The following is a 26,278-nucleotide window of genomic DNA, read 5'->3' as shown; positions in this document are numbered from 1 at the left end:
GGCCACCGTAAAGGGTAAAAAAAGCTGACGTTTCGAGCGTTAGCCCTTCGTCAGAGCGATTGGCCGTTCTTGAGAAATTTTATTTCCGCCTGTGCGTGATTCTAGTGCACATATTCAGCCTTGACAAATTCAAAATGTTCGAGAAAAATCCGATTTTTCCCAGATTGAATAGAAGATGATTTGTGTATTCAAGTGTCATTTGAAATAAATTTAGAAAACGTTGCCCACTGTTACTGTTGTGTTACAAAAAAATTTCATTCCAGCGTTGAATGAATGAGTCTTTTGTGGAGCTTATTCGAATGACAATGTAAGGGATAAAACTTATTAAAAAACGAGCATGCCTTCAGGAACTTAAACACATCTTTCTCCAGTCAAACGGTTTTAATAGATCCAAGCCCTCGTGAAGGTAAAGATGTTGTTTAGCTTAAATGGTTGTGTTTTTTTTTTCAAGTGAATTTTGGTAAACAAAAAAAAATGTAATAACTGCAAGGCTAACTGATTATTCTATGGAGCATCTTCAGTTTACGCTTGAAGCTATCTTCGAGCTACTTACGCCTCTTTTAAAAATGGGTCAGTGTTTTGTTGTTTAACACCACAAGCTTCTGGACTTGCTACCGTAAATGAAGCGGAAAAGGTCATCGTGCCGTAGAATTTGTGTTAAATTATTTCTACGACCTATTAAAACGATGTTTTTCCTTTTTTCTTCTTCCTTATTTTTTAAACAGAGAAACGAGAAGCTCAACCAGCTACTAGTGAACTTCTATTCGTGACAGAAATACAACAGGTTTGAACAAACTTTCTTCGCTGAGATATTTATTAAAATTTGATTGCATGGTAGAGAGAATATGGATACAAAATACAGAAAAAGCTTAGCCCCTTTCTTGAAGATTTTGGTTGATGTGGCTCAAGATTTATTTTGTCATTGTTACTACAAAAAATGGGCTAAATTATTTAAGCGTTGAGATGTGTCAGGGTAAAAAGAACGTACTTGAAATTTGAATACTTAACAAAAGATACGATGCCTCGTGCTTTGTTGAGACAAATAGTGCAGTTATCGAAAGTTGTTTTAACAAAGACATTCCTTAAAAAATCCTTCGTTTCTCGGAAACTGTGCTCGCTTATTACAAAGAGCTTTGTTAGCAAAAATCAGCTCTTTGAACAAATATTTATATAATTGCGAAATATACTTTTCTTTGACAGAAAATAGCGAGAATGCGCGTGACTGAAAATTTCATATTAATACTTGGAATTCAAAAATCTCTCTTAAGTTAGACTTGCTTGGGTTTTGCAAAGGAAAACTGAAAGTCAGAAGTCGGGTGTTTGGTTTGGCGTATGTTTGACTTATTAAAAGCCGGCTGTTCATATCGTGGGCTACAGTTGTTTTCCTTAATTAAAAAGGAAATTCTCAAGAGGTCTGAGAACTACACGAGTAAATATAGCAAGGCTTCAGAGCATTAATAGTCCATATTAGAAGACTTGAAGGCTGTTAAAAACGTCTGGTGTGTACCGAAAGTGGAAAAGTCGTGCTTCTTTTAATCTTAGAATTTCGGCGGAGGTGAAAGCTCGAACCACAAGCTGCTTTGATGCGAGACTGAAATATGTGTTGTGTTGCCACTAAAAACTCAAGTTCTTTAGTAATGTGCAAAATAAGGGCACTTTTTTATTTCGTCGAAGGAGTTTTCAGTAAACAAATGCATCAACGAGGAGCGACTCTTAATGAGTGTCTCAGTAGTTTATTTCACTCTTGCATCATCTTGCCTGTTGCATAAATATAGAAGCTTTGCGTGCTCTAAAGACTTTGAGCTACAACGATGAATGTCGCAATTTCAACCTCAAAAATCGTGAATCAACTGATTTGTAACTGTTGATTTTAGAGAAAGAAAATTATAAAACAAAGGATTACGTAGTGGACGGACTACCAGAAAAAAGTGTGAGAAGGTAGAACAAGAAGGATGGAGGGTGTTTAGTCTAAAAGCTTTGTCTGCAAAGACAAGCTATGCACAACCTCGACGGCAAACTGCAATCATACTTACGAGATAAACAGTAAGATTCTTCGGTTACAATCTCTATGAAATGGGGTACTTGTAGCGTGTTGATAATGAGTAGGATTGAGGCAGCTTTTGCGATTGAAGCATTGCGTTTTTTAAATGTCTTATATTTTCCAATATTTCAAATGTATGTTTTTTTACCCATTAAGTAAGCATTTACACAGGCCTAATTTGAAGGATGAAGATAATATATTTAAGTGCAAGCGGTCATTCCATTTCAGCAAGCTCTAGGTTGTTATTCTTCGTTCCTTCATAGTTTTGGAATAACTGGATTTTTTTTCGTCTGATTGTAGATAATCGTTAACACTTTGCTCACAATCAAGATATATTAATACTACCCTTTTATTGACAATAAAACACATAAAACACATTTGGTCGGCTTGAAAGTGTTTTCATCTAGCATTATTATCAATATACGCGGCCAAATAGAAAATCGGCTTCTTCAAAACACACGCTCAGCGGGCCGCAAAAGACTGACAGCGGGCTGCTAATGCATTATCAGCCCTACAGCTTACATGATGATTTGAAGTGACTTTGAATTCGTCATTCACTTAGCTTGTATTATTAAAACTCGCATTCTTGATATCATTTGGCCTTGTTTATTGATAATAATGATAATGACATGACTTTTTGAGGGAATATTGTTTATTTGCGCCCTTGTAGTGTCATTTGCGGCCCTCGCGCTTCGCGCTCGGGCCGCAAATGACATTACGCGGGCGCAAATAAACAATATTCCCTCAAAAAGTCATGTTATTCCCTTATTAATGCAGGGTATTAATTACATCACAGATAAGTCCCACGGCCTTAATCTACCTTAATTTATCATTTCGCATCGTTAAGTATATTTTACATCAAACCTACAAATGTTTTATCTATCAGTGATCTTGAATAAAAAAAGAAATGTTTTTTTTTCCCTCTGGCATGTGATGTAATGAAAAGTCCGGCAGTTAAACATATCACAATATTGAAACTGACATTTATTTTTCTTAACAAAACTCAGTTAAGCCTAAGATATTTTATCGATGAACGTAATTCGACGCATTTCTGTCGATCGATTAACAAATGTTTGGAGCCAGCGATCTAGAGATTTCATTATTGTATTGGTAATTTACTCAGCAACAAAGGAGATCTTTTGCTGCTTTTATAGAAAATTTTTAGCAACGAGCAAAAAGAAATCTGCATACGCTGGATGGGATTATCCGCTTAAAGGCTAAACCGAAAAATTATCAGCACACAAAATGTTAAAGTTGCACTAATTCGTTGCAGGTTTCTCGTTCAAAATTTTGGTAGTAAACGTTTTAGTTCTAATAATTGGTTAAATACAAGTCGGAACCGACCAATTTTCCTAACTGTCTTAGTGCAAACCAATTTTGATTGCTTTCTTTTATCGACTTTTTTAAGCCACACAATTTACGAAAAGGTCACACTCGGATAAGTTTAAGGGGGTTGTGATACTCTTTGAAATTTGTATTCCCTCAAATTTTCACGACCCAACTAAGAGTTCCATGTTTGTGGCTATTTTCGCATTTTCCTGATCTTACCGTGTTTACTCCGCACGAAGGCTGCAAGAAAAACTTTGGAGTTCAGTCTGATTCACATTTTCACACTTGAGTCCTTTCAATATCGCCTCGCGCACGTCTTTCCGTAGCAGTCCATAAAGTAACGGGTTGAACAGGGCAGTTCCGCACGCTAACGCTTCTGCTACCTGCAAAGCCAGCGCCAAGCCGCTTGTTTTTTTCTCGACAGCTGTGTGAAGCTCATATATCGACAAACAAAAGTAGGGCAACCAAGTCACCATGAACGTACCGACAAGTAGAGCAATGATTTTAACTGTCTTGAGCTTTTTTATGAACGATCGGTTCGAGCTTCTTGTGCCGCTTTGCCCGTTCGGGTTCGATGCATTGATTTGTCTCACATGCTGCCGTGCTACGTAGTAAATTTTTATGTTTACCAGCAAGATACACAAACATGGTAGACCAAACACCAGGGCGAATCGCAGGACTTCGTAAAGTTTTGGAGTTCTACCATTTTCGTCTTTAAAAGCAAAGATGAGGAGGGCCTGGAATATCGATACCAGCCATATGGTAGCAATGATGACTGTGGCGCGAAAACGATTCAGGAAAGCGTCGTACCTAAACGGGTATGAAATGGACATGAAGCGTTCCAGCGTAACGCCGGCCAGGTTGAGAAGTGACGCAGCGCCTACTAACGGAAACAACGTGTCCTTAGCTGTGGAGGCGTTTTGACCGGGGTAATACTGGCACCAGATGTTCAACGGAACAAGGACACTGGCCATGAAGAAGTCGGCCATAGCCAGAGATAAGACAAATGCGTTTGTAATTGTCCACAGTCTACGAACGCGGCAAATTGTACCAATTACACACAAGTTGACAATCAAACCGAATACTGCAACTAGTACAAAGTACGTAATGAGAACAGGTAGATTATATGGCAACGCGCTCGTCGTCTTTGCCTTCGGCGGGCTGGTATTTGCCTCGTCCAAAAGCTTCAAACAAAGGGAATAATTACCCGAAAGAGAGTGTAACACTGTATCGGAGTTATTGAGTTCTCTTAGTGCTGTGAAGTTGAATCGAGCATGGATATCTGGACATTTTCGAAGCAGTTCTTCGAACGGGTCGATATCAGAAGCCATTTTCACCTAATGAGTCAAGAGGAAAGAAAACACAACACTTTTAGGCTGTAAATTTTACGCAGACTACATCCAAAATTTGGCAATCAGATTTTTTCACTTTGCCCTTACCTGTTGAGTCATTGTCCAAAAATTAAATTCCGCTTGGGATCAGAAACTACTTGAAACGAGTGGCTTTGCTCGTACTCGCTCCTTGCTTATTCAAAGCTAAAAATCAACAATTCAAGATTAAAATTAATTCTTCTCGAATACGCCGCTGAAACCAGGGTAACCGCCAGGCCGTAGGCATAAAGTCTGTTGAATTATTTGCCCACCTAAGTGACATGGAAATAGTGGGCAGGTGTAAGGGGAATCCTTCATCATTCTATTGGTTCAAAACACAATTGATTGAAATCAAGTTCTTCCAAAGCCAACATCAATCTGTCAGACACGGAAATTTTCTTATTTTTGTGTGTATATAGTTCTGAAATAAGCGAAAGAGTATAATTGCTGATAATTTATCCCTGTTTTCCTGTTTTCGCTTATTTGATTTGTTTTACGAAAATGAGTTGAGCATCATGCAATGATTATGTGCGACACACATTCTCTCTCTTTCTCTCTCTTTCTCAGTTTTAACGTAGGCTTGACCTCATTCTTTTCTTACTCAACCACTCAGTGACCAACTGTTTAAAATGGCCAATATGTACTTGTTTTTGTTATTTAGATTTTACAGTACAAATGACGATATGGCTTCCTAAGCGACATTAAAGAAGTACATCACAGTTTTCATTCAACTAACAAAAGATATTAAGAATTTTTCAAAATATCGACACCGTTAAGTCGTGCCAAGTCAAACAAATGAAAACAGCTATACGCTTTGTATTTGGGCCATTAAGTTATGCTAAAAATTAGACCGAGGGAGCAAAAAAAAAAAAAAAAAAATGATAGGTGCCACAAAGTAGGGCGTTAATTTTTCCCGAGGATATTTTCCACTGCCCACTCATTTCCTAATTGCTTAGTAATCTTAAATAAGCTTTATGATGATGCGAACCCCTACAATAAGGGCTTAATGGCGTGAAAAATGCTATATTAGTAGAAAATAATCACAAAAATCGTGCGAGGATGTTTGAGGATGAACGAGACACAAATTTCAAATGATGATCTAGAACTTTTTAACGCCTAACTCGAGGTGCATCAACCGTCAGCGATATATAACTCCCTATGATGATCAAAAGAATCAAAATTGTTAGTTGTTGTTAACTGAGTTTCAAGAAACACAAATGTTAAAAATATAGTGAGGTTCTATAGAACTGCATCTTATTAGAGCTCGAAAGCTCTACAGTGTGAGATTAAATTAACTTTAAGTACCAGACAGCTGTCCTTGTCTTAACGAATAGATAGGCATTTTTTCGTTGTAATTATATTGATTTCTTTTTACTCAATTAAAAGACAAGAACTCTTGGTAAAAAAAAAAAACTCAAAAGGAATACAACAGTTTTCTTAACATTACACTAAAAAAGCCCAGGTTCCGTGAGAGCAGAGCCGGTGTTACGTAGCTCGTGCTGTTCGAACTCCCTTATTTCTTTTTGCTAAATCATTCTCTTACACTGGAAATCAGCAAGTATTAGTTAAAATTTGTAGTGGCCCGGACGTTACTCTAAAGCTTTTTTCAGAACTAATGGATCGGCCAAGAAACACGCGCAACAATAATTACGGATTATTCCTGAAAGACTATTTGCATTACTAGGTTTTATTAATATTTGAGCGTGAAATGAGTTTTTTTCGAGGACCGGACACAGGAAAGTCACAGCACAGTTTACGCTGCCTACCTTCTTCCTTTGTTAGTGCTCCAAATTCCTTGATCCAACCGACAAAAAGATCTTCAGGGGAATGAAAAGCCAGGACTGTTGCACATTCAAAGAGATCACATGTGTTATCGGAATAATGTATGATTTCATTAATTTCTTTATTTGCAAAGAAAGTCTGATCTTATCATTAAACTGGATTTGGGCAAATTGAGCAATAAGAAAATAAAGACCTGTGGTAAATGTATGTCACGAGTTCGTTTTGGAATGAAACATTCTGATCGGTAAAACTGTGTCAACTGTCAAGAATAACGTTCCATCTGCGACAATTTCCTATTGCTATTATTTTCTTAGGCATGAACAGATATTGAAAGTAAGCGAGTGTAATAGATTTTTTTTTCAATGGATAACACAAGTCATTATTGCCTAGGTGAAACAGAAATCAATTAATCCTGATCTCAGTTACGTAAGCTTTTAACAAAAACTAACTTTGCCGAAATAACACTAATGAGAACCTTGGCGTTGGTAACAGGACAATAATTTAGCTTGCAGGCAATTCAAGAGTATTGAGTGTTTTTTTTTTTAAAGATCATTTGCATGTGAAAAGGAATAATATTTCGCCTTTTGTAAAAGCCGAGGCTTGTCACCTTTGAGAGTAAATTACAGGCAAGACGAGGCCAAACTAAGAACAGCGTTATTTAAGATCCTAAAAAAAAACAGCTTGGTCTTTTTCCTCAAGAAAATGAAAAAAGAATGAGAAACTAACCAGCTGGAGTGCAATATCAACTCTTTATCTGACTTCCATGCCGAGTTTCAGTCACTGGATGAGGAAATGTAGTCCTTTATTAACGGGAATCTGCTATCAAATGACTATGTAAAATATTAGCATTAGGAGCGGAAGTTTAATTTAAGAGCTTCTTTCCTTATGAAAAGATCCTTATCAGTGCCTATTAGCAACCCAAATGCATTTAAATAAATCAACATTTGACAAACAAGTGTTATTCAAAACTTCGCAAACAAGCTTAGTCGAGCAATTCCTTATTTTTATAATACTTTTTCAATATTATGCAGGACTATTACGATGGAAATTAAATTCTCTCAGTTAAATCTTCCCATAGTTTTGATTATCTCACTCTATGATTTGAGAATTTATTATTAAGAACCTAGAATAAAGGTCCCTAGATCAAACGATCAAAGTGTGAATGATTTACTTACGAACGTGATATTTATTTATGGCAAATAAAAACTTTCTTGTCCTAACTCCCCCTATTCCTATCTTTGCGCGGAACAAAGCTCCTAATTCATTGCACATAACATTCGATAAATTACTCGGTGGGTCTTAGTTAATTAATTTTTGGCATCTTTGACATTAATATTAGAAAGTTGTTTAAACACCGTTCGCCATGCTTTTGCAAATTATCATAATTATTTCCTCGACTTTGTTTTCATCTTTGTTCAATCATTTACCCAGTTCTTTTTGTATAAATGTGGATTAACTGAAATGTTTATCTCTCATTGGTGCAATTAACTGTCTCAATGAGATGATTGATAGCTGGCTGACATCACGTACATTGTTTCTAATCAACAGTTATATGCACGTTTGCCGATAGCTTTTCTTCTTCCTAAAATTCTTATTTATTTGACGAAGATCTGCTCAAAAGCCGTCGATGTACTACGGGTGTAATATGAGTAACACACAAACTATAATAACCGGCTGTAACGAGTATGAAAAAGTGCCATTTTTCTTTTTTTTTTCTCTTAGTTTTTTTTTAATAAAAATCATTGAAATTTCTATGTATCGACCGAAACTGTGAAACTCATGAGGCTGCCAATACTCCAGTTGATATGTGAGGTATACATCACAAATAGGATAAGGGGTCTCCTTTATTCTGAACGTCATAACCGGAAGTTTTCGCTGACACCTAAAAACCGTACACATACAGTGATGTCATAAGAAGAGAACGGACAATCTGCCGATTTGAAAAAGTGGTCAACTGTGAGTGTGAACGAAATATAAGGAACAGATTTTTGAAAAAAGTAAGTTGTGCGTTTCCCGCAGTGTTTAAGACTGCCCTCTGTTGCGACAGAAAGACACGGGAAGTTCGCTTAGGAAAGTCCTGAACGTGCAGTGGCGATCTTGATAGGTTTGCTCATTATTTTATTAAGCAGGAAATTCGCAAACTTTGAAGAAAATTAATTATCAAGCTAGCTTCTCCCAACGCAGACCTGCTTGAGTATGTCATGAGCGCTTACATAACTTTCACTTGTAACATTGAGTGCTTACAATACCTTTTACTTGTAACTTTATAAATAAAAGAAGGAGTTGAAAGTTAACATCAGTCAGGGCTGTAATAGAAAAGAACTCAAAATATAAAGAAGAAGAAACATTTCAGTTACTTATAAAAATTGTGATATACAATACATTCCTCATGAGATGTTTTACTTGAGGAGACTAATCGGTGAAAGACATAACATCGTCTCTTGGTTTAAGTTGGCTGTCAGCCAATAAAAATACAAGACAGCATTATCTTTGCATATTTTATGAGTAACGCATTCATTGTTTTAGCGAATATCTTATTAACATCAAGACAATGATTTGAAAGAAAAGGTATAACAGAAACACTTTCTTTGTTTTCGAAAAGGAAGCAAAGCAAAACAAGAACCTTAACTGGGATTGCATGCAAACTAACAAGCTAACAATAACTATTCTCTGCAGGCTACAGAATTGTCCAGACTGCAGAAGACGTTTTAATTTGTTAGTTATGGTTTATTTCACGCAAAAAAGACACACTTTTTCGGTTTTCTTGACCTCAGATGTTTTCGTGCTGAAAGTATTAGACAGGTGCCATTGACGTATAAGATAGGAATTTTCGTAGAACATTAAAAAGGAATATAAACGAACGACGATTTCTTCGCAATTCAGAACATCAATTATATTTAGATATGCGGTATGTTTTTAAATGAACGGTGGTTTTGTTGAAAATAGCTGAGTGGGGGATTGATTGTTTTCTAACTCAAGCCATAAATTGACGGTTTTTGGGAAAACATCTCTTTACACACTAGGTTTTTGTAAACAACGTCTGATGGTTGAAGGAATTTTGTCGTTTTGCTGAGGAAATGCCTTTCTTTCTGATGAGAATGCGGTCTTGAACATTTGCCTAGTTGAGGGGTGCGATGGAATCTGGGACCTGAACGGTCTACTGAAGTGTTCACAGGTAAAATACGATTTGTTTTTCTTTATTGTCACCTCCATAATATACTTGGTACTTAAATCATACTGGATGATAGAATGTAGAAGTATTTTATTCAAGGGGACGGCAACTGTTAGGAGAGTTTACCTGTACACTGAAGCTGAAGTGTTTCTTTATTCAAATATCGCAAGAAAGAATCTAAATGAAAAGAAAAACCAACTTACGAAAACACCGTATTTCCGCATGATTAAGTATAATCTCATCAGACTGTAGCAAATAGAACTAAACCATGCTCGCGTAATAAAAATGTAACTGATCCACTTCATTTCTTTTTCTTTACATGAGTAGAATTCAATAATATTGAGCCGTCCCTTTAGCAAGTTCGTTACAGACGAAGTTATGTCGCTGATAAAGATTCAGTCATAACATACCGCAGATAACGTTTCTTGTTTTTGTTTCGCTGATATTCATATGGAGATGTCCATGATTTCATCACCCTGAGACATTTCTCCCTGTTCGACTCTGTGGTCATACATTTAGCATAATCTGAAAGCAGTGCATGGACGAATCCAACATATGTGCGGTTAAATAATTACAAGTGTTACAAAAATCGATACCTAGATTTTAATTATTTTTCTACATGAATTATTTATTTTTCCACAAATCTTGAACTAAATCTGACTTACTCTAGACAACTAGCACATGTCATATTTTTGCCGGGTAAAGTTTTTGCTTTCCAGTAACCCAACTTTCCAGGTGAACGTAAATTCTTGATCTCCAAAACCTAGAAATTTATCGTCTGTTTTGAATTATAGTAGTTATATCAAACCTTTCAATTGTTTTTTTTTCCTTCCAAATAAAAGGGAGTGGTTAGATTAACTGTTCCCACTGCCACACAGAGTTTCAACATTATAATGGATTTCTTTCAAGAGCGATAAAAAAGGGAGATAGTGAAAATCAGATATACTAGTAAGAGTCCAGAAGAAAAACAAATTTAAAAACTCCCTTAATTGAGGGCTGGTAAGAAGAAACCAATTATTTCTGGTATTTTTAGAAACAATTTCTGTATTTCTAGCAATATAGATATCAGTTCCATTTGTATGAAGCCGAGTGTGTTTCTAAAAGTTCTCCGTTCTTACATGTTGCACCAGTACGATGAGTTAATTCGATCTTAGCAACTATAGGTAGGAGGTATTGTTGTTTTTCATGATTTAACGTATTGTCTACCTATAAAAAAGCTCGTCAGCATGAAAAAATGAGGTTAGTAGGATATAAAGTTATCGTTAAGTGTGGTTTTCAAACTAGTGTCGCTCAGCAGAGGGACTTGTCCTCAAATCATGAAACACGGGTTTCGTCGAACGTTTTTCAGTATACAACAGGGATGAGAATGCAAACTGTCATCCGCTTAACGTAGGTTGATCTGATTGCATGAAAACATCTCAAGGAAACATGACAAAAGAGAGACAGTGGCCCATGAAATGTTGATATGGCTCATCAAGTTCTGATATAAGACACTTCAATCCCAGGATCTTCGCGGAACCAGACAGAATTTATTAGTGGGAGGGGGTGGAAAATGACACGTGATGAACTTTGTTTTGCCCTGGGAGACCAACAAATTAAGTTGCCAAGCAATCTGTCATGCTATACTGGCGATTCAGGGAAGCTCGTAAAAACGTAGTTTCTATGAAGATACTTCAGCAATATCTTTTCATCAGACATGCGCGACTTGAAACCTTCTCTAGCAAAATAAAACTCTTATCGCCTGCCTGAGGTGCAAATAGAGAACTGAGATTCTGATAGCTCGCTTTTCGTAATGTCGAATTGCAATTTGGCGAACGAGTGTCTCTAAAGTAACGCATCGCGTGCATAAACCTCTAAGATATTTTACTACTGAGTTTTTTTAACAGATGGTAACATTCTTGTCTGTGCGTTTGTGTTTAGAACTTCCTTGAAGACAACGGTTGGCTTTAAGAATCAGATTCATTCAAAGCAATAGATTTTTTGACGTTCTTGTCATTGTTAGGACATAGCTTTAGACAGTTTCGTGATCTTTAAAACGTATTCAGGGTGTACAGCTCAGTTAATAAGTTGTGAACAGCAGTTTTTTACTTCCAACTCTGCACAAGCCCATCAGAGTAGAAAACGACTAAAGTTGATTATTCTGTTTTGGTGATAACGCTTCAGATTCGATGATATCCGTCTGGAAAAGGCCTTTGGGTGAGTAGAAAGATGCCAAATGAAATATAGAACTGTTTTTCAATCAATTTTTTTCTATTTGGACTCTCGCAAAATCAGCGTTACGTCAGGTTTGAGCCTCAGCATGAAAAAAATTGTGATTTTGCGCCCAGTTTAAGCTAATGGAGCATAAATTTTCTCTGCACTTTTAAAAATCTAAAGCTGGGTTATCATCTCACATGGGCCTGATAAGAGTAATTAGGAAAATAGCACAAACATACAGACATCACGCACTGAGGTAAAAACACAAAACTGAGTTTGATCGGTGCGTCGGCTTCACATGTCAGACAAAGATATTATAATCTTGCGGTATTTCTTAAGACCTGCCGAAATTAGCCCCCCTCCCCCCCCAATCATTTTTTTAATTATAATTTTATGAAAGCAACTGGTAATTAGGGGTTTATGGAAAGAAAATATAAATTATTTTCCTTGCACCTGTAGAAAATGATATTAGCTGTAGCCCTCAAGCGCCGACACGTTTATAGCAACAGAAAACTTGTACTACTTATGGATGAGGTTGTCCGATGAATTATTGACGAATCTCTATTTGCTAATTTCAGACAAGAAACTGCATAAAATTGAGACTAATACAACGATGTTTTAAGAACGCTCCTCTCATATCGTTTTTGATTCCTTAAATTCAACAATTGCCTCTTGTATAAAGCACACTACCTTCTGTTTTCATCTGCCATACCTTTCTAAGATGATCTTTCCTTAGCTCTTAACTCGATCCACCATTTTGGTTCATCTACTTGTTATGTATTCAATGTAAATTTGAATTCTTCGATTCATAAGCCATAAATGAAGACTGAGCACTTGAAACTGAATCTTTCCTCGTAATTTGGTGGCTGATCTATCTGAGGCAACTAATGGTTTCACTCAAAAAGAAACGACGTGCTTTCTGCGATGTTTGTTTCCCGCAAACTAGGTCCTGATGAAAAGGGCTTTTTATCACTCAGTGTAGGCGTATACCCGTCTCCTGTTTCCTTTTGATAACCATAATTAAATGTGACGTAATAGTTATTTTACACGTCAATCAGATTATCAAGTTCTAAGAGAACCATAAATTCGTCTAGCCTTTTCTTTTAGTCTTTGTTGGGGAATAAAAAACCAGTTGACTTTAGGAAAGAACTTTCTCGCTTTTCCATCTTTTTCGCGATGGAGTTGTTTTCATTTTGGCCTCAGATTGCAAAGAGAAAAGAGACATAAGATGGTGGATTGCAAGATTCAATGTCTTTCGTTTGCGTCCTTTATCTCCCACGTGTATAGTACTTGAAAGAAGATTTTCTAAGCCGTATTAGGATTTAAAGAGTCGCCACTAACCGGTTAAAATGCAAGCAAACGATATCCTCGAGCGCAGAGCAGGTGAGATTGTGAGCCGTCTTTGCCTTCAGCTCAGTCACGTTCTTAACACAAGATAAATTAATTATTCAGAAAAAAAATCGATGGCTTTAAACCACAAGAATAAAATATAATCATTTATATTCCTAATGAAGTATGCAGACCAAGTTTCTTATCTAAAAAAGCTATTTTTTTTAAGTTTTAAAAGGTCCTAGTATAGAGTTACTATGATTTTTTCTTACAAAGTGTTGATAAATGACAACATATCTACAATACACAAGAAAATGAAAATACGTGACAATGTATGCAACGATGAATGAAATACTCCAGCACTTTGTTTTGAGCTTAACTATGATCAATTGTGTACATTGATCTGCGCCAATAATTAAACAAAGAAAAATATTATATTGAAATTGTAAACTTTATAAGCTCGCAATCTCGCCTTTTTTAGAGTACAGATGATAAATTGCACTATTGTCATTATTTTAGTTATTGATTAGCTTGACCTTATATAGAATGTAAGTGTCACTGTAGTTGCAACTGTGTCATAAAACGTCTGGAAATTTCCACCAATGAACCTTAAAAGGATTTTAAGTTATAGACAACCGTTTGTTTTTCTTCCATTAATTCTTGTGTAAAACGCTGGACACTGTCAATATCAAGCGTTCCCCTGTGGACTTAACGCCGAGTTGAGTTTCCTTATTAGCCTACTGTTGATTCCGCAATGGCTGAGAAACGACGTAAAAGGTACTACTTTGCAGGTGTTCCGATTTTACTGTAAGGACACTGATTCAGTCGTTGCACGTGTGTTAGTGAACACGGCAGATTGTTTACATCGGTGGTTGAACTCTGGACCAAGTAGTTCGGGTTCGACTTCTGTTGATAGTAACTCTGTTCTTATCCCGTAAAAGACAGTTAACTCTCACAGTGCGGTGTCTTCCGATTGCTATCAGTGAGGTAGACAGGTGTTTGTAGAAATGTGAAACCACTGGAAATGGGGGATGTATCCTGAAAAAAATTTTGGGAATTAAAGGACAAATTTGAAGTAATTCTAGTTGTTGCATTGTATACTTTAGGAAGGCGTGAGCTTTGTGAATCAGGACTCAAACGATGTCGAGTGAAATACAGTGCATGACCATTGCTTTCATTTGATTGGATTGCTTTTGTATTTCATGTGCGAATTAGTACATCGGACTTAACGGGTTTAAAAGCAATTTTTCATCGAGATAAATCATCTTGATGATAGATGAAATTTTTCATTGCAAGTCATTTGGAATAAACAGGCTTCACACGCGAATCGCCGATCATTAAATGAAAATTACCTAGAACATTCTAGGGTTGATGGTTGAGTTAAAATGACTGCGTTAAACTACTCTATGTTAAAATTACTTTGATGGTTCAAGAACATACGTAAGAATAACATGATATAAATGAATGCCGACTAAAAAACTCGAAACGAAGATTCGTTGCTAAGCTAAGTAACGAAAGCTTTTTCACAAAGTTATGCAAATTAGACAGAACTGACAACTTTTTAAAACTGACCAGACACAAATTGACAAGAATCCTATTAATTTGTTTGACAGGCCATATGGTAAAAACACAATGCTCGGCTGCATACGCGTGTCATAACTCCTTAATTGCCATCCTTCGCAAATCAATATCGCGAAGTATTAGATTATGCACATTTTAGTGCGTGCGTTAAGACGACAATTTTTTAGAGGTGTGTTTAATACTTAATATTCTACTTTCGGGCTTGCTAATGATGATTTGGACGTTTTCGAACGCCTTGGGCTAACATTAGAGAAACTGCTTTATTAAAATTCGTTGGGATTTTCTGTCATTTTGAAAACGATTCTTAACGCCATCGTGAGTCGTAAGAGCTTGGTCTGTAGATTCGAACCGGTCTTCACTCCTCATCCTGCTTTATTGCTTCATAATTAATCGCTCGGCAAACAGAGTTCTTAAACAAGACAATGCTGAAACCCATAATGAAGCCAATATACAAGAAACTGGTATTTGACAGCTTCAATCAATATCTCTGGCAATCCTTTCCTTTATATCCTGTTGCGTCATAAGATAATAAGATATTGTTTACCTCGGACCTAATGTGCGAGTGCTTCACAAAACCTTTTTGAAAGCCCCAGAGCGCTCTTTATTAATATATTTGTTCGACCGAATATGAATTTCTTTTTTCGACGTTTCATTGCGTATAGTGGAATAAAGTTTTGAACTTTCTCTCTTCAACTACTATTGACTAGCAAAAAGGCATAAAATTTGGTAAATTTTGACAGCTGGAACACCTGTTAGGGTGATGAGTATTTTGACGCAAATAATGTGTTCCTAAAAAATAATTTATACAGTTACGCTTTTGAAAAAGAAACAAAAAGTCGATGACATTTCTTACTTTCAACCAGAAATTCAAGTTGGCCGGTAAGGAAAAGCTATAAAAATAATAATTAACTGTGAAACATCCTGTCCCATTTTGTTCAAATCGTTTATTTTACCTTCTATTAACAAATAGTTTTTCCGTAGTAGCACCCCGTGAGGTTATACATGTTCCTGAATTTATTTACAAAAAAGGTTAAATTGTCTCATGCTAAGTCGCTCACGCAAGTCCCAAGCGCCAAACAAAGCGCTTTGTTGCTAAGTTTTGTTGTAATCGAAATGTTTTCCGTTCAAATTATTGGGTTCTGTGAATTAGGAAATAAAAGCGGGTTATAGTAAAAGAATTGTTTGGGTTTGATGAGGTGAATTTAGCGGACTAACATGACTTACCCGAGTTCAATTATTGATGTTTCTGATTCTGAACTGTGGGATTTCCAGGACGGAATTAACGGTAAATGTGGCCGCGCAGCTCACACATGAAATTATCTTTCATGCAAATATGACAAGAAAGTAGGTTCTTCAACTATATACCCTGAGGCGAATACAGACTTTGTGATTAAGCATAGCTTAAGCTGTTTGACTCACATGTTTTCTTTATCTGTTTACAGCCGTTTACGCATCAGGCGCCGCTCTACCCGCGTATCAACTCGACGCACGATGATACGAAAGGCAATAAATGGGGACAGCAGCTCGGTGTGGTCATTGGACAGCCAGCCACTACGGCCACGCAAAAGAATATTGTTAAACGTCGGAGGACGATTATTTGAAACGTGGCAAGATAACCTGGACAATTATCCGGACACACTTCTAGGGAGTCCAGAAAAGGAACTATTTTATGATCGCGGTACCAAGATGTATGTATTTGACAGAGATCCGGAAATGTTTCGGCACATTCTGAATTATTACAGGTATTACTTTCTTTTTTTTTTTTTTTTTCATATACTATTGTTAATTTATAGAGAATAAAGGTTTGCAAATGTACTTTGCCCCGCACAATTATATTTCAATCCCAGTAATATTTAGGCTTCATGTGGATAAATTTTTCCTAGCCAAAATAAGCCACACGTTTCATGCTAATAACTAACAGCAGCCAAGCGAATGAAATGATTCCATATGGCAAGTCCTCCAGATCAATACAGCTTTATAACGCGAAAAAAATTATTTTGGTTTCAGTTTCAATTGTTTTCCATTTTTTAACTGAGCACAAGACGCCACAAAAGAAGGCTACCTTCTTTTGTAGCGTCTGCGGTGCTCAGTTTGCCGTCAACTCGAGAGATTCTTTTTTTCTTTTTGAAAAGCGCGGATCTATAAGACCACAATTAGCCACAATTTTTAGGGTCCGCGGTTTCAGAAATTTCCTGCGATACTTAACATACAGTGTTAAAAATTTGTATTTGCATTTAAAAAGGGCATTTTAAAGGCTTGAAGCCCATAATTTGTCATCATTTTACGAGTCGGTTTTCCTCAGAAAACGAAAACATTACTTAACAATGGCACACCAGGGAATTTCAACATATATCATCTGATATTCTGACAAAGAATATCATATAGCCTTAATAAGAATCCGAAAAAAAATATTTTCCTCGTTAAAACTGAAACAAAAAATAAGCTCTCAACTAAGCTTAGTTAAAAATCAATTAGTACCTGGTGGTGATGGGGACGGAAACTAAACTAAAAACAAAAACCGCACGACGACCGCATTTTCAATTTGCTAAAAAATGTTTTTTATTGTTTACACTAAAATACTTATTATCCCTCTTTTCCTTTCACGATGTTGGTTCAATCACTTTTCTGAAGAAGATTTTATGGCATCTCTTCGGCTCTTCTTCGGAACTTTACATGAGTCCGACAGGAGCTCTATCAGTAGTTAACTTTCTTACTTCCAGGACTGATCTGAAAGCGAATTCTCCTAACAGGTGAACGTATTTCTCTCTGTTGGATGTTCGAGAGAATTTGAAAAAGGGCATGACAATATCTTCGATGTAATCATATTTTTTGTTCTCCCGTGTATTAAAATGAACTATCAATCGCTCCCGGGAGTTTAAGAATTAAATGAAAACAAAAGGCAATTATAAACCTTTTTGAAACGCACACAAGTAACATGGCGAAACTTTGAATCGATGTGAATTTAGATTTCCAAAAGTGCAATGATTCTCGTGTGAATTGTTGCCAGCTTGTTCATTTATTATTCATTTTATCATTACTCATTTAAATAAATGAATGTTAAATCGTTTGTCTCAAGATCCAGAATCACTACCAATTGTCCAGTTAAGCTAGTAATGAGGATTGCAACTTTTCGTCGTAGCCAGGCAATGAGACTGAATGATTATGACTTCGCTGCTATTGACTCACTCTAATGGTAGATTTCCACGCTCTTTTATTTTCAAGAGCTTGATGTTGATCCTCCTAGGCCGATCTATTGCTGACTCTAAATCGTGAGATAAACGATTTGAATATATATATTCATTATCTAAAAAAACGATGTACAAACATGATTTTACAACTTACACAGGCTTTAAGCTTTTAAAAGCCAAATTATCTCGAGATACCCATCCCAATCACCGACACAGCTCTACAGTTTCTTAAGAAACTAACCCTCTTTACTAATCAGAAACAAGTGCAATTGACAGTAATCCTCCTCATCCTCATTTTGTCGGTTCGCAGGAAACTTACGATAACAATCGTTTCTCTCCAGACTCGGTAGGTTACACTATTCAAGTGACTACTGTGCAGACGAGTTTCGTGATGAGCTTTCTTTCTTTCGTATCTCTATAAACGCCGTATCTAATTGTTGTTGGGACGATTACAGGCAGCCAAGAAAAATACGAATCGACAAAGTGTTTAAGTTAGAGGATCCACACGAAAAACTAGAAGTTGAGAGAGGATGTAAACTGAAAAAAAAGGTCTGGAACATTTGTGACAATCCACACGAGTCGGTTCTTGGTAGATTGTGGTACTATTTCTCTGGACTGCTGATTGCTTTAAGTATTGTTTGTACTGTTGCTGAGACTATACCACCTCCTTGTGACGAGAAATATCTTTGTCAGAACTACACTTGTGGGAAGGAAAATTGGAATTTGTCAGCCATAAAGTATGGAAATGTTAAGTCCTGTGAAAAAATCGATAATTACTTGAAGGAAAGAGAATTATTGTATTTTTCATTGGAAAGTGTGTGTGTAGCAGTGTTTACTTTTGAGTATTTGACGCGGTTTATTACAGCACCAAACCGCTGGCATTACGTAAAGGAGTTTATGAGTGTGATAGACTTGCTTTCAATATTACCATATTACGTTGGGCTGATATTGGATTACGCGCAGGAAACATCAGTGGACAGTCTTAGCGCCTTGGTTTTGCTGCGAGTGCTTCGTGTCTTCCGTGTTCTGAAATTCACTCGACACTCCAGCCGACTACGAAGTTTGTTATTTGCAATCAGACGCTCTGCTTCTGAATTGGGCTTCATCCTATTCAGCTTCTCTCTCGGAGTAACTCTGTTTTCCAGTGTCTTATTCTACGCGGAAAAGCTCGCGGACCTCAAACCGAACAGAACAAATCTGTTTGACAGCATTCCAGCCTCTATGTGGTATTCGGTCGTCACCATGACAACAACTGGGTAGGTTATGTAAAAGGGTGCTGCCCTATCATCAAATCCAGCTATTTCTTTAGGTAGAGAAATTTGTTGGAGTATGCAGTTTGAAAATCAAAGGTAGCAATTCGTAGAAAGGTATTTGTATAGGTAATAAGATGATTTCGAGTACAATTTGGTGATAGTAAGCACGAGTAAATTTTTCAAAGCCAACATTTGTGGTCTTTGAAAAATTTACAAGTTGATTTAATGCTTTACTTTAAAAAAGCATAAGAGAAAGTCAAGACAGACGAAACTTTGAAAGCGCGCGCACTCGTGATACAACTCTGCACTTGTGTTACAACTTTGCATTCATGTCACATGAATAATGCACTCGTTTTCAGCCAATCAGACGTGCATAATTTTTTCATGTATATTGCAGGGCCAATAACAAAATGACAGGAATCCCTCAGGAAGGTTCTTCCTTTTGCAATGCAATGTATTTCTTTGTTAAAACTCCTAGATATCGTAAACCAATCACTAACGATGATAATTTGTCAAGGTATCCGTTTAAAGGTTACATGTAATTCATACTAATATCACTCTCTAAAACCAAGACGGGCAAATTAAAAGTATTTCTCCACAACAGATAAAGTTATATAGTTTTCGGCAAACACCTTGTTACGACTTATTTAACCAATTACATACCATTCATACGTTTCAGCTATGGGGACCTTGTTCCGAGAACAATCATTGGACAACTGATTGGAAGTGTTGGCTGTATTGTTGGCGTGTTAATGATCGCTTTACCTGTTCCAATTATTCAGAAGAAGGTGAGCCATTTAATAAATGTTCATTATCAGTATTGCTACGTTCTCTGCCATGTCTCAGTTTTTGTTTGACTGTGTTCCTTTTTTACTTTCATCACCTTTTTTGCCTCAGTTTTAATCATAGACTTTATCGTTTTCAAATTTGTCTCGCTCTTTCCCGATGTATTGCTGCAATGGACATGTTGTCAATCCCGTTTTTTTGTGATTCAGGATAAATGTAATTTCTGACATTTGAGAGACATGGGAACGAATTAGTCAGAAACTAATATTCTTAGGGCACGTTGAAGAGCCTCGCATGGCATCATGGAAGTTTCGGATTATTTAAGCGTTTCGCGTGAAAATTAAGTCATTCTAGGTTGGTCACTCTTATGTTTGACCAATCTCTTTTTCTCGTATTGATGTAATTTTCGTTTTTCAAATCCCTGTAAAAAATATCACTACATTCATTGATTTTTCTTTGTGATAAGCAGTGTAACCAGGTTAGTTTACCCTTTCCTCGGGGTATTGTGCTGCTACATTAGATGAGGAATACGTTTCCACATATTTTTTGGTCACTTCTAAAGAGTGGTCTTTTAGTGGTTTTTCGCATCTGGTGTAGCACAGGTTCTTTTGTAGAACCCTTAGTTTTCAGTATACACATGTTAGGATCAAATTAGGATGCATATACTACAAGACTGGCCGACTCATCCTAAATAAACTTTTCACATTAAATAACTCGTCTGAGTGTAGTCAGAATTTTGTTACCTTGATGACATATGGACGTACCCAATTGTTAACTTTGATGTCACAAAAGCTGAGAGCGAGAAGTGTTTGAAAAATCGACAAGAAAAACATAAAAAAGTAATGTTATAAATCTCTGCTTTTCACAGGCAAATTTACAACTTGGACTTTTGGATGAAGTAGATGAGGCCATGGAAGCAGAGCTCTGATTAAACGTTGATCATTGGCAGCTGGATCATTCGGTAATCACGTGCTGGATGCGTAATGAATATTAAGAGAAGCATAGAACCTGTGACTGTGGTCTGTGAATCCCTTCAATCTACAGTTTGGTATCTCTAGTCGGTTCGTAGGGTTTATTAGAGAAAAAAATAATTGCCATCCATGCATATTTTGGAAATGACAAGTGTTTCCAAGCGGTAACGTGAGAAAAAAAAATTAAAAACACAATTCTGATCTAAAAGATCAGCTTTTTAGAGAACATTTAATGGATAATTGAATTTAGACTGAGAGCCAAACGTTAATAGCCACTTCTTTCAGGTTATCATTTATCAGTGTGATTATCATCGGCTTTGATACTGATCATCGCATTTCTACAGACTTAAAAGAGAAATATGATCCAGAAATCATATTTTCTCATTTTCTTCATTAAAACTTATGTATAAGAATTGAACCAAGCCACGTTTATAGCTTCAAGAGGGTAACGCACAGTTTTGAAAACTGTATTCAAATGTGCTGATCATGAGAGAACGACTACAACCTCTGCTCCTTGAACCTTGCGGAGCAATCTGGACGCTAACCTTTGACCCGGGAGAGTCTCGCTCCTCTATCTACCATGCTCTGCGATCCGTTGAAACCATTATCAAGAGGTGCAAAAATAGGTATTCTTAACTCAAACAGTGACTATCTTTAATTTTTTGTTAGTGTCCGATATTCGACTGACCAACTTTTTTCTGTCTCTGACACACATGTCGTGGCTTTGCGCATGTGACCAATTTCCTAGGTTGCTTTTAAAATGGCGGCGTCCATTTCAAAACAACTTTTGAAAAAATCTCGATAACCCATTGTAATCTTTTACAGTGCTGCAAAGAAAATTTTAATCTACACCAATGAATAGAGGAGATGTAACTGATTATATCTTGTCTACTTTTCCTTTAATAATAAACATTAATATGTGTGTGACATTATTTAACATATGTTCTAGAAAAATAAACCAATTAAGACAAACGTCTGTTAATTCAATATTTTCCGTACCAAGGAAGAATTGCAATAAAAATCAGTTTAGTACTATTGTAGAATATGAAACACTTGTCTGGCATTGCTGTCTGTGGTAAGTAGGATACCATTGTTTCTTGTCACTTCCTGAACCTTTAAGAGACCTTGAAACTTGTATTCAGGTATTCAGACAGATCACTTGCTCTTATCCTTGCGTTGTCATTAAATATGATGGTGACAGTCGTTAACACTTCACTGCAAGAAAAAGCAACATGCGACGTGATATGTTTTATTAGTGTGGCCAATAGCTCAGTTAGTTACAGAACAGTCTACAAATCTGGGGCCATAAAGTTTTGGCATCGTGCCGAAGGGAAGGGTGAAAGTTCCGTAACCCGAATTAATAGATTCTAGAAAAAAAAAATTCTTTCTCACAGCTTGAGGATCTTATCGAACTCCCAGAGCCTGTTTATGAAACAGTGCCACTTGGGTGTTACTGAATATTATAAGCATTACTGACCAAAAGGCCTGCCTGAAAAATTCAAAGCGCCTCGTTCAACAATTACCTTACCTTGAACTGCAGAATGGGTACAGGTAAAGCAATGACAAGCACTCCAAACAGACAACAGGCGCTTCCCACCAGCCGACCAGCTAGTGTCACGGGTATGATATCACCATAACTTGAATAAGAAAAAGTAACAATCCTAGGTTATGTTGCGGGCATAGCTGAAAAAAAACTCATGTGCAGAGCAACCTTGCAAAAAAACGCATGTAAACGTTATTATAGATATAAATGATATTTTTATTAAATAGCTTTAAGGGGAAACTTTACTGATGAACCAGATTTTTCAGTGTATCACCGAGGGTCCAATACAAGCCGTCACCAACAGGTGACCTGGCCACAACCTCGCAAACGTTTTGACTGAAGAAGCTGACTCAAGGCCGGCGACACACATGGCGACGGATACCCTTTTTCGCGGCGAAATTTGTTGCGACGACGAGGCACTTCAATTAAAAACCAAAAACCTCCGTTCCCGGTCGTGATAAACTGATAGACGTACTCGCAGCGATGATAAAATCACGGAAACAGAAGCAGCCGGCGTATAGCGATATTGAAATGAAATTAAAGCTGGGCGTGTCGACAATATTGAACACCTATCGCGGTAATCAGTGGACACTGCCATCGCTGCAGAAGGTAACTTAGCGATGATTTCCGCCGATAGCCGGGATCAAAGAGTGAAATCACATGGTATGTCACCGGCGTAACCTGTTAAAAAGCTTTCAACTGGAAATACGATAAAGTTATGCGATTTTTGGAACTTATTTTTCAACTTATCCTTATCTTTACATACCCTGCTGTAGTTGATGTGATCACTGCGTACCACATGGCTTCGGGAATGCTGGAAAACTGTGTGTCCTCGGAATATTCGGCGAAATAGATGATACTCGAAACTAAAATAACCATGACCATATACAGGAATCCTATCAGGCCTAACTCAGTGGCAGAATCCTTCATGCTTTGGATCAACTGTTTTAATCTCTTAGAATGGCGCAGTAGTTTGAAGATGCGAAGTATCCTTAAAACTCGTAACACCACTAGAGCATTCATGCCGAGTTGGGCGTCAAACGACAGAGCGTTTAAGATCAAGTCAATGTAATACGGCAGAATTGCGAGCAGATCCACGATACTCATGAGGTTGATGATAAATTTAAGACGGCTTGGACAAGTTAACAACCGCGAGACAAACTCGAACGTAAAGAAACCTACACAGACTGTATCAATATAGAAATAAGTGTTCTCGTTTTCCTCTTTGCAAATTCGTATCGTTCCTTTACACGCGATTGTTTCAGTCGTGTTTGCCACCACGCTGATCACAATAGCGGTGACACTTATCAGATAAAAAATCTTCGCATATAAAGAAATAGACGGTTCTTTAAGTGTAAGCCAAACCTTTTCTCTAAAGGAGGCGTTTGGATCAATGCTATGGACAGCCTTTGCGGCCTCTTTATCCTTAGCTTCTTGTTCCTCTCGTCTCTTATTTAATCTTTCGTAAGCTGCTTCAAACGTCTCGAACCAGCAGCACTCACAAAGCATACTAATGTCCAACCCGAAAAACGCCACTTCGTCTAAGAAAGATTGGACGCAATCATCTCGCGGACAATGGAGCTGTCCAGAGTGATAAAAGTTCCAAATGTAGCGAAAGGTGTCTGGATCGCGGTCAAAAAAGAATTCGTTCTTGATCTTATCATAAAAAATATTTCTTGCTTTACTTCCCAGCAATGTGTTTGGATAGATGGAAAGAAAATAATCTCGAATTTGGAAACGTCTGCCACTCACATTCAGAACAACAATTTTGTCGTCGTCGGGGAAATCAATTTCTGGTCGTTTACGACGAGACGAATGCGAATTCGTACTGCGGATGCTATGTTTTGAGGAGCTGTGGAACTTGGAGAGAAATTTCGACGGAGATATTAGCGACAAAAAACTTTTCATTATGGACGTTTCGCTTCTACCTGAAGATTCCGCAAATGCTGAAGATGTAGAACTGTTGATGCTACACGATGCATGCGTAAATTTCTGATCTGAATATTTTTTCCTTTTAAGATAGGAAACTTCGGAAGGACGATCTTGCAATAGAGATTTTGAACTTCCCTCTGAAGAATGATTTGAGTCGGAAAAATGGGCCATGTCTGGATGAAGAAACGTTGATGACTTTTTCTTCAACCTGGCGCTCGAGAGGTTTTTTAATCTTTCGCCTGACTGTTCAACTTTCAACCTATCCCCCACTGAAGCAACAGACTTTGCACTTGATCTCCATTCTCGAGGCGCTGGAACTGCAAGGGGATTGCTGTAGAGCCTTAAATTAGGGGTCGATAGTTGTTTACAAGTAGATCCACTCATTGGAATTGGGACGTTTTGTGGTGTAGTGCAGCTTTGTGTACCCACGCTCGAGGATCTCTTCGGTCTGGTTGTCGAAAGACGATTCAAGTCATTTTCCGATTCGTTTCTGTTTATGAATGTGTCGCACACCACTGGAGAGACGATTTCGTCAGCCAGAGTGTCTTTGTCTGTGACTTCCTCGTTGAGAATTTGGTTTGAAAATTCGAAAGATAAACCTTCTGAACTTGGTGTTGACATAGGTGTGTAATTTGTGGCTATTAAACAACAAAGTTGTTTGGACGGATGCCCGCAACAGGTTGATTTGTTCCGATGTAAGTTCGGTGTGGAACGGGCAACAGGTAAACAAACACCGCCTTCGTTCAGCTTAGTCAAAATTTCTCCCGATCTGTTCAAAGAAGCTGAAGAATCTCGCGCTAATTCCACGGAAATGTCTTGAACGCTACAAGAGCAGGCGAGAGGTACTTCGTCAGCACTTTTACAAGACAGTCGGCTGTTTGAATCAGCATGATGAATACTCTCGTTTTTTGCCGTATGGTCTTGGCAGACACTTGCGTCGTTGTCAAGTGAAAACTCAGAAGTTGATGGAGATGAAGGAACAGAGAGCAATAATTTCCTAGGCCTAAATGAAGTCATAGAGACATTTTGTAATGATGGCGGAGCGAGAAACTCTTTCGAATTTCTTCTTATCAAACTTTGTTCAGACCTGCTTGTTCGCGCACAAGGTGACAATAAAACAGCTGGCACTTCAAGATTATTTTTGTTTGAAAATTCAGCGGCTTTGTTACGTTCTTCGTCGTCTTCTGAAACTTGAATTATGGGCGAGAATAGTGTACGCGGTATTTCTTTAGAGGCTTTTAACGAAGAATCGTTGAAGAAATGATTGTTTTCCTCCATATCATGATACTCACTCATGTTTGAAATAGTATTTGATCCCTGTTGGGGATGCGATTGTAGTCGTTAAATTCTGGTGCTAAAAAAACTCGTAAATAAAACTTTAATAAACCGCATTTTCCAGTTTACTAAATCTTCTTGGCTCCAGTTTTTTAATCTCTAACGAGAAACGCTCTCCTCTCTCCGCCGTTAAGTTCAAAGTTTGTACCAAATCCAGTAAAGGTTCCAAGACCAGCATTGATGAGAGCTGTTTCAGTAACTATTCTTTCCCTGTTTCAACTTCCTTTAGGCAAGCGGAGATTTCTGTGTTTGACAAACACAAATCAAATATTGTCTTTAAATTTCCGCACCTTTGTCAAAATCAACAGATATTTCGTCTGCGTGGAAATTTTTAACACAATTGATGTTTCCAATAACGCTTGTCTCACATCACTTCCTTCTTTGCAGAATCCCACGCAACGAAAGAAATGATTCTCGGGCGAACATCGAGAAATACTGCCGATTTATTAAATCACGAATTTGAAGTCATT

At 37.3% G+C, this 26,278-nt stretch overlaps 3 protein-coding genes and 1 long non-coding RNA gene across 18 annotated transcripts; 1 reads left to right on the top strand and 3 right to left on the bottom strand.

Moving 5' to 3' along the window:
* Window positions 1–194: 194 nt before the first annotated feature.
* On the top strand, window positions 195–22,048 carry LOC113669576 (potassium voltage-gated channel protein Shal). Of its 11 annotated transcripts, XM_089184087.1 has the most exons (6): window positions 195–406; window positions 726–784; window positions 16,243–16,542; window positions 18,330–19,244; window positions 19,921–20,029; window positions 20,896–22,048. In XM_089184087.1, the coding sequence occupies exons 3-6, from the start codon at window positions 16,292–16,294 to the stop codon at window positions 20,953–20,955; spliced, it is 1,335 nt and encodes a 444-aa protein (XP_089040213.1). In that variant the 5' UTR covers window positions 195–406; window positions 726–784; window positions 16,243–16,291; the 3' UTR covers window positions 20,956–22,048. The 11 variants fall into 11 exon arrangements, with proteins under 11 accessions (XP_089040213.1, XP_027041438.2, XP_089040216.1 ...); XM_027185637.2 differs by lacking the exons at window positions 195–406; window positions 726–784 and adding an exon at window positions 9,536–9,697; XM_089184090.1 differs by lacking the exons at window positions 195–406; window positions 726–784 and adding an exon at window positions 9,540–9,697 and having other exon boundaries at window positions 18,444–19,244.
* On the bottom strand, window positions 2,119–12,894 carry LOC113669577 (QRFP-like peptide receptor). 5 transcript variants are annotated; one of them, XM_027185641.2, is made up of 5 exons: window positions 12,603–12,833; window positions 7,249–7,352; window positions 6,507–6,581; window positions 4,810–4,905; window positions 2,119–4,707 (listed from the first exon to the last, which is right to left on the bottom strand). In XM_027185641.2, the coding sequence occupies exons 4-5, from the start codon at window positions 4,819–4,821 to the stop codon at window positions 3,595–3,597; spliced, it is 1,125 nt and encodes a 374-aa protein (XP_027041442.2). In that variant the 5' UTR covers window positions 4,822–4,905; window positions 6,507–6,581; window positions 7,249–7,352; window positions 12,603–12,833; the 3' UTR covers window positions 2,119–3,594. The 5 variants fall into 5 exon arrangements, with proteins under 5 accessions (XP_027041442.2, XP_089040219.1, XP_027041443.2 ...); XM_089184093.1 differs by lacking the exon at window positions 7,249–7,352 and having other exon boundaries at window positions 12,603–12,894; XM_027185642.2 differs by lacking the exons at window positions 6,507–6,581; window positions 7,249–7,352 and having other exon boundaries at window positions 12,603–12,870.
* Window positions 13,358–16,305, bottom strand: LOC149038784 (uncharacterized). Its single transcript, XR_016180246.1, has 2 exons — window positions 16,025–16,305; window positions 13,358–14,257 (listed from the first exon to the last, which is right to left on the bottom strand). It is a non-coding gene; the product is annotated as an uncharacterized LOC149038784 (long non-coding RNA).
* Window positions 21,876–26,278, bottom strand: LOC113669575 (uncharacterized). Its single transcript, XM_027185630.2, has 3 exons — window positions 23,308–26,278; window positions 22,527–22,635; window positions 21,876–22,213 (listed from the first exon to the last, which is right to left on the bottom strand). The coding sequence occupies exons 1-3, from the start codon at window positions 25,767–25,769 to the stop codon at window positions 22,211–22,213; spliced, it is 2,574 nt and encodes an 857-aa protein (XP_027041431.2). The 5' UTR covers window positions 25,770–26,278; the 3' UTR covers window positions 21,876–22,210.

This window comes from Pocillopora damicornis, chromosome 10, assembly GCF_964200805.1.
Source record: "Pocillopora damicornis chromosome 10, jaPocDami1.2, whole genome shotgun sequence".
Taxonomy (NCBI): domain Eukaryota; kingdom Metazoa; phylum Cnidaria; class Anthozoa; order Scleractinia; family Pocilloporidae; genus Pocillopora; species Pocillopora damicornis.
This window is presented reverse-complemented; position numbering and strand designations above follow the sequence as displayed.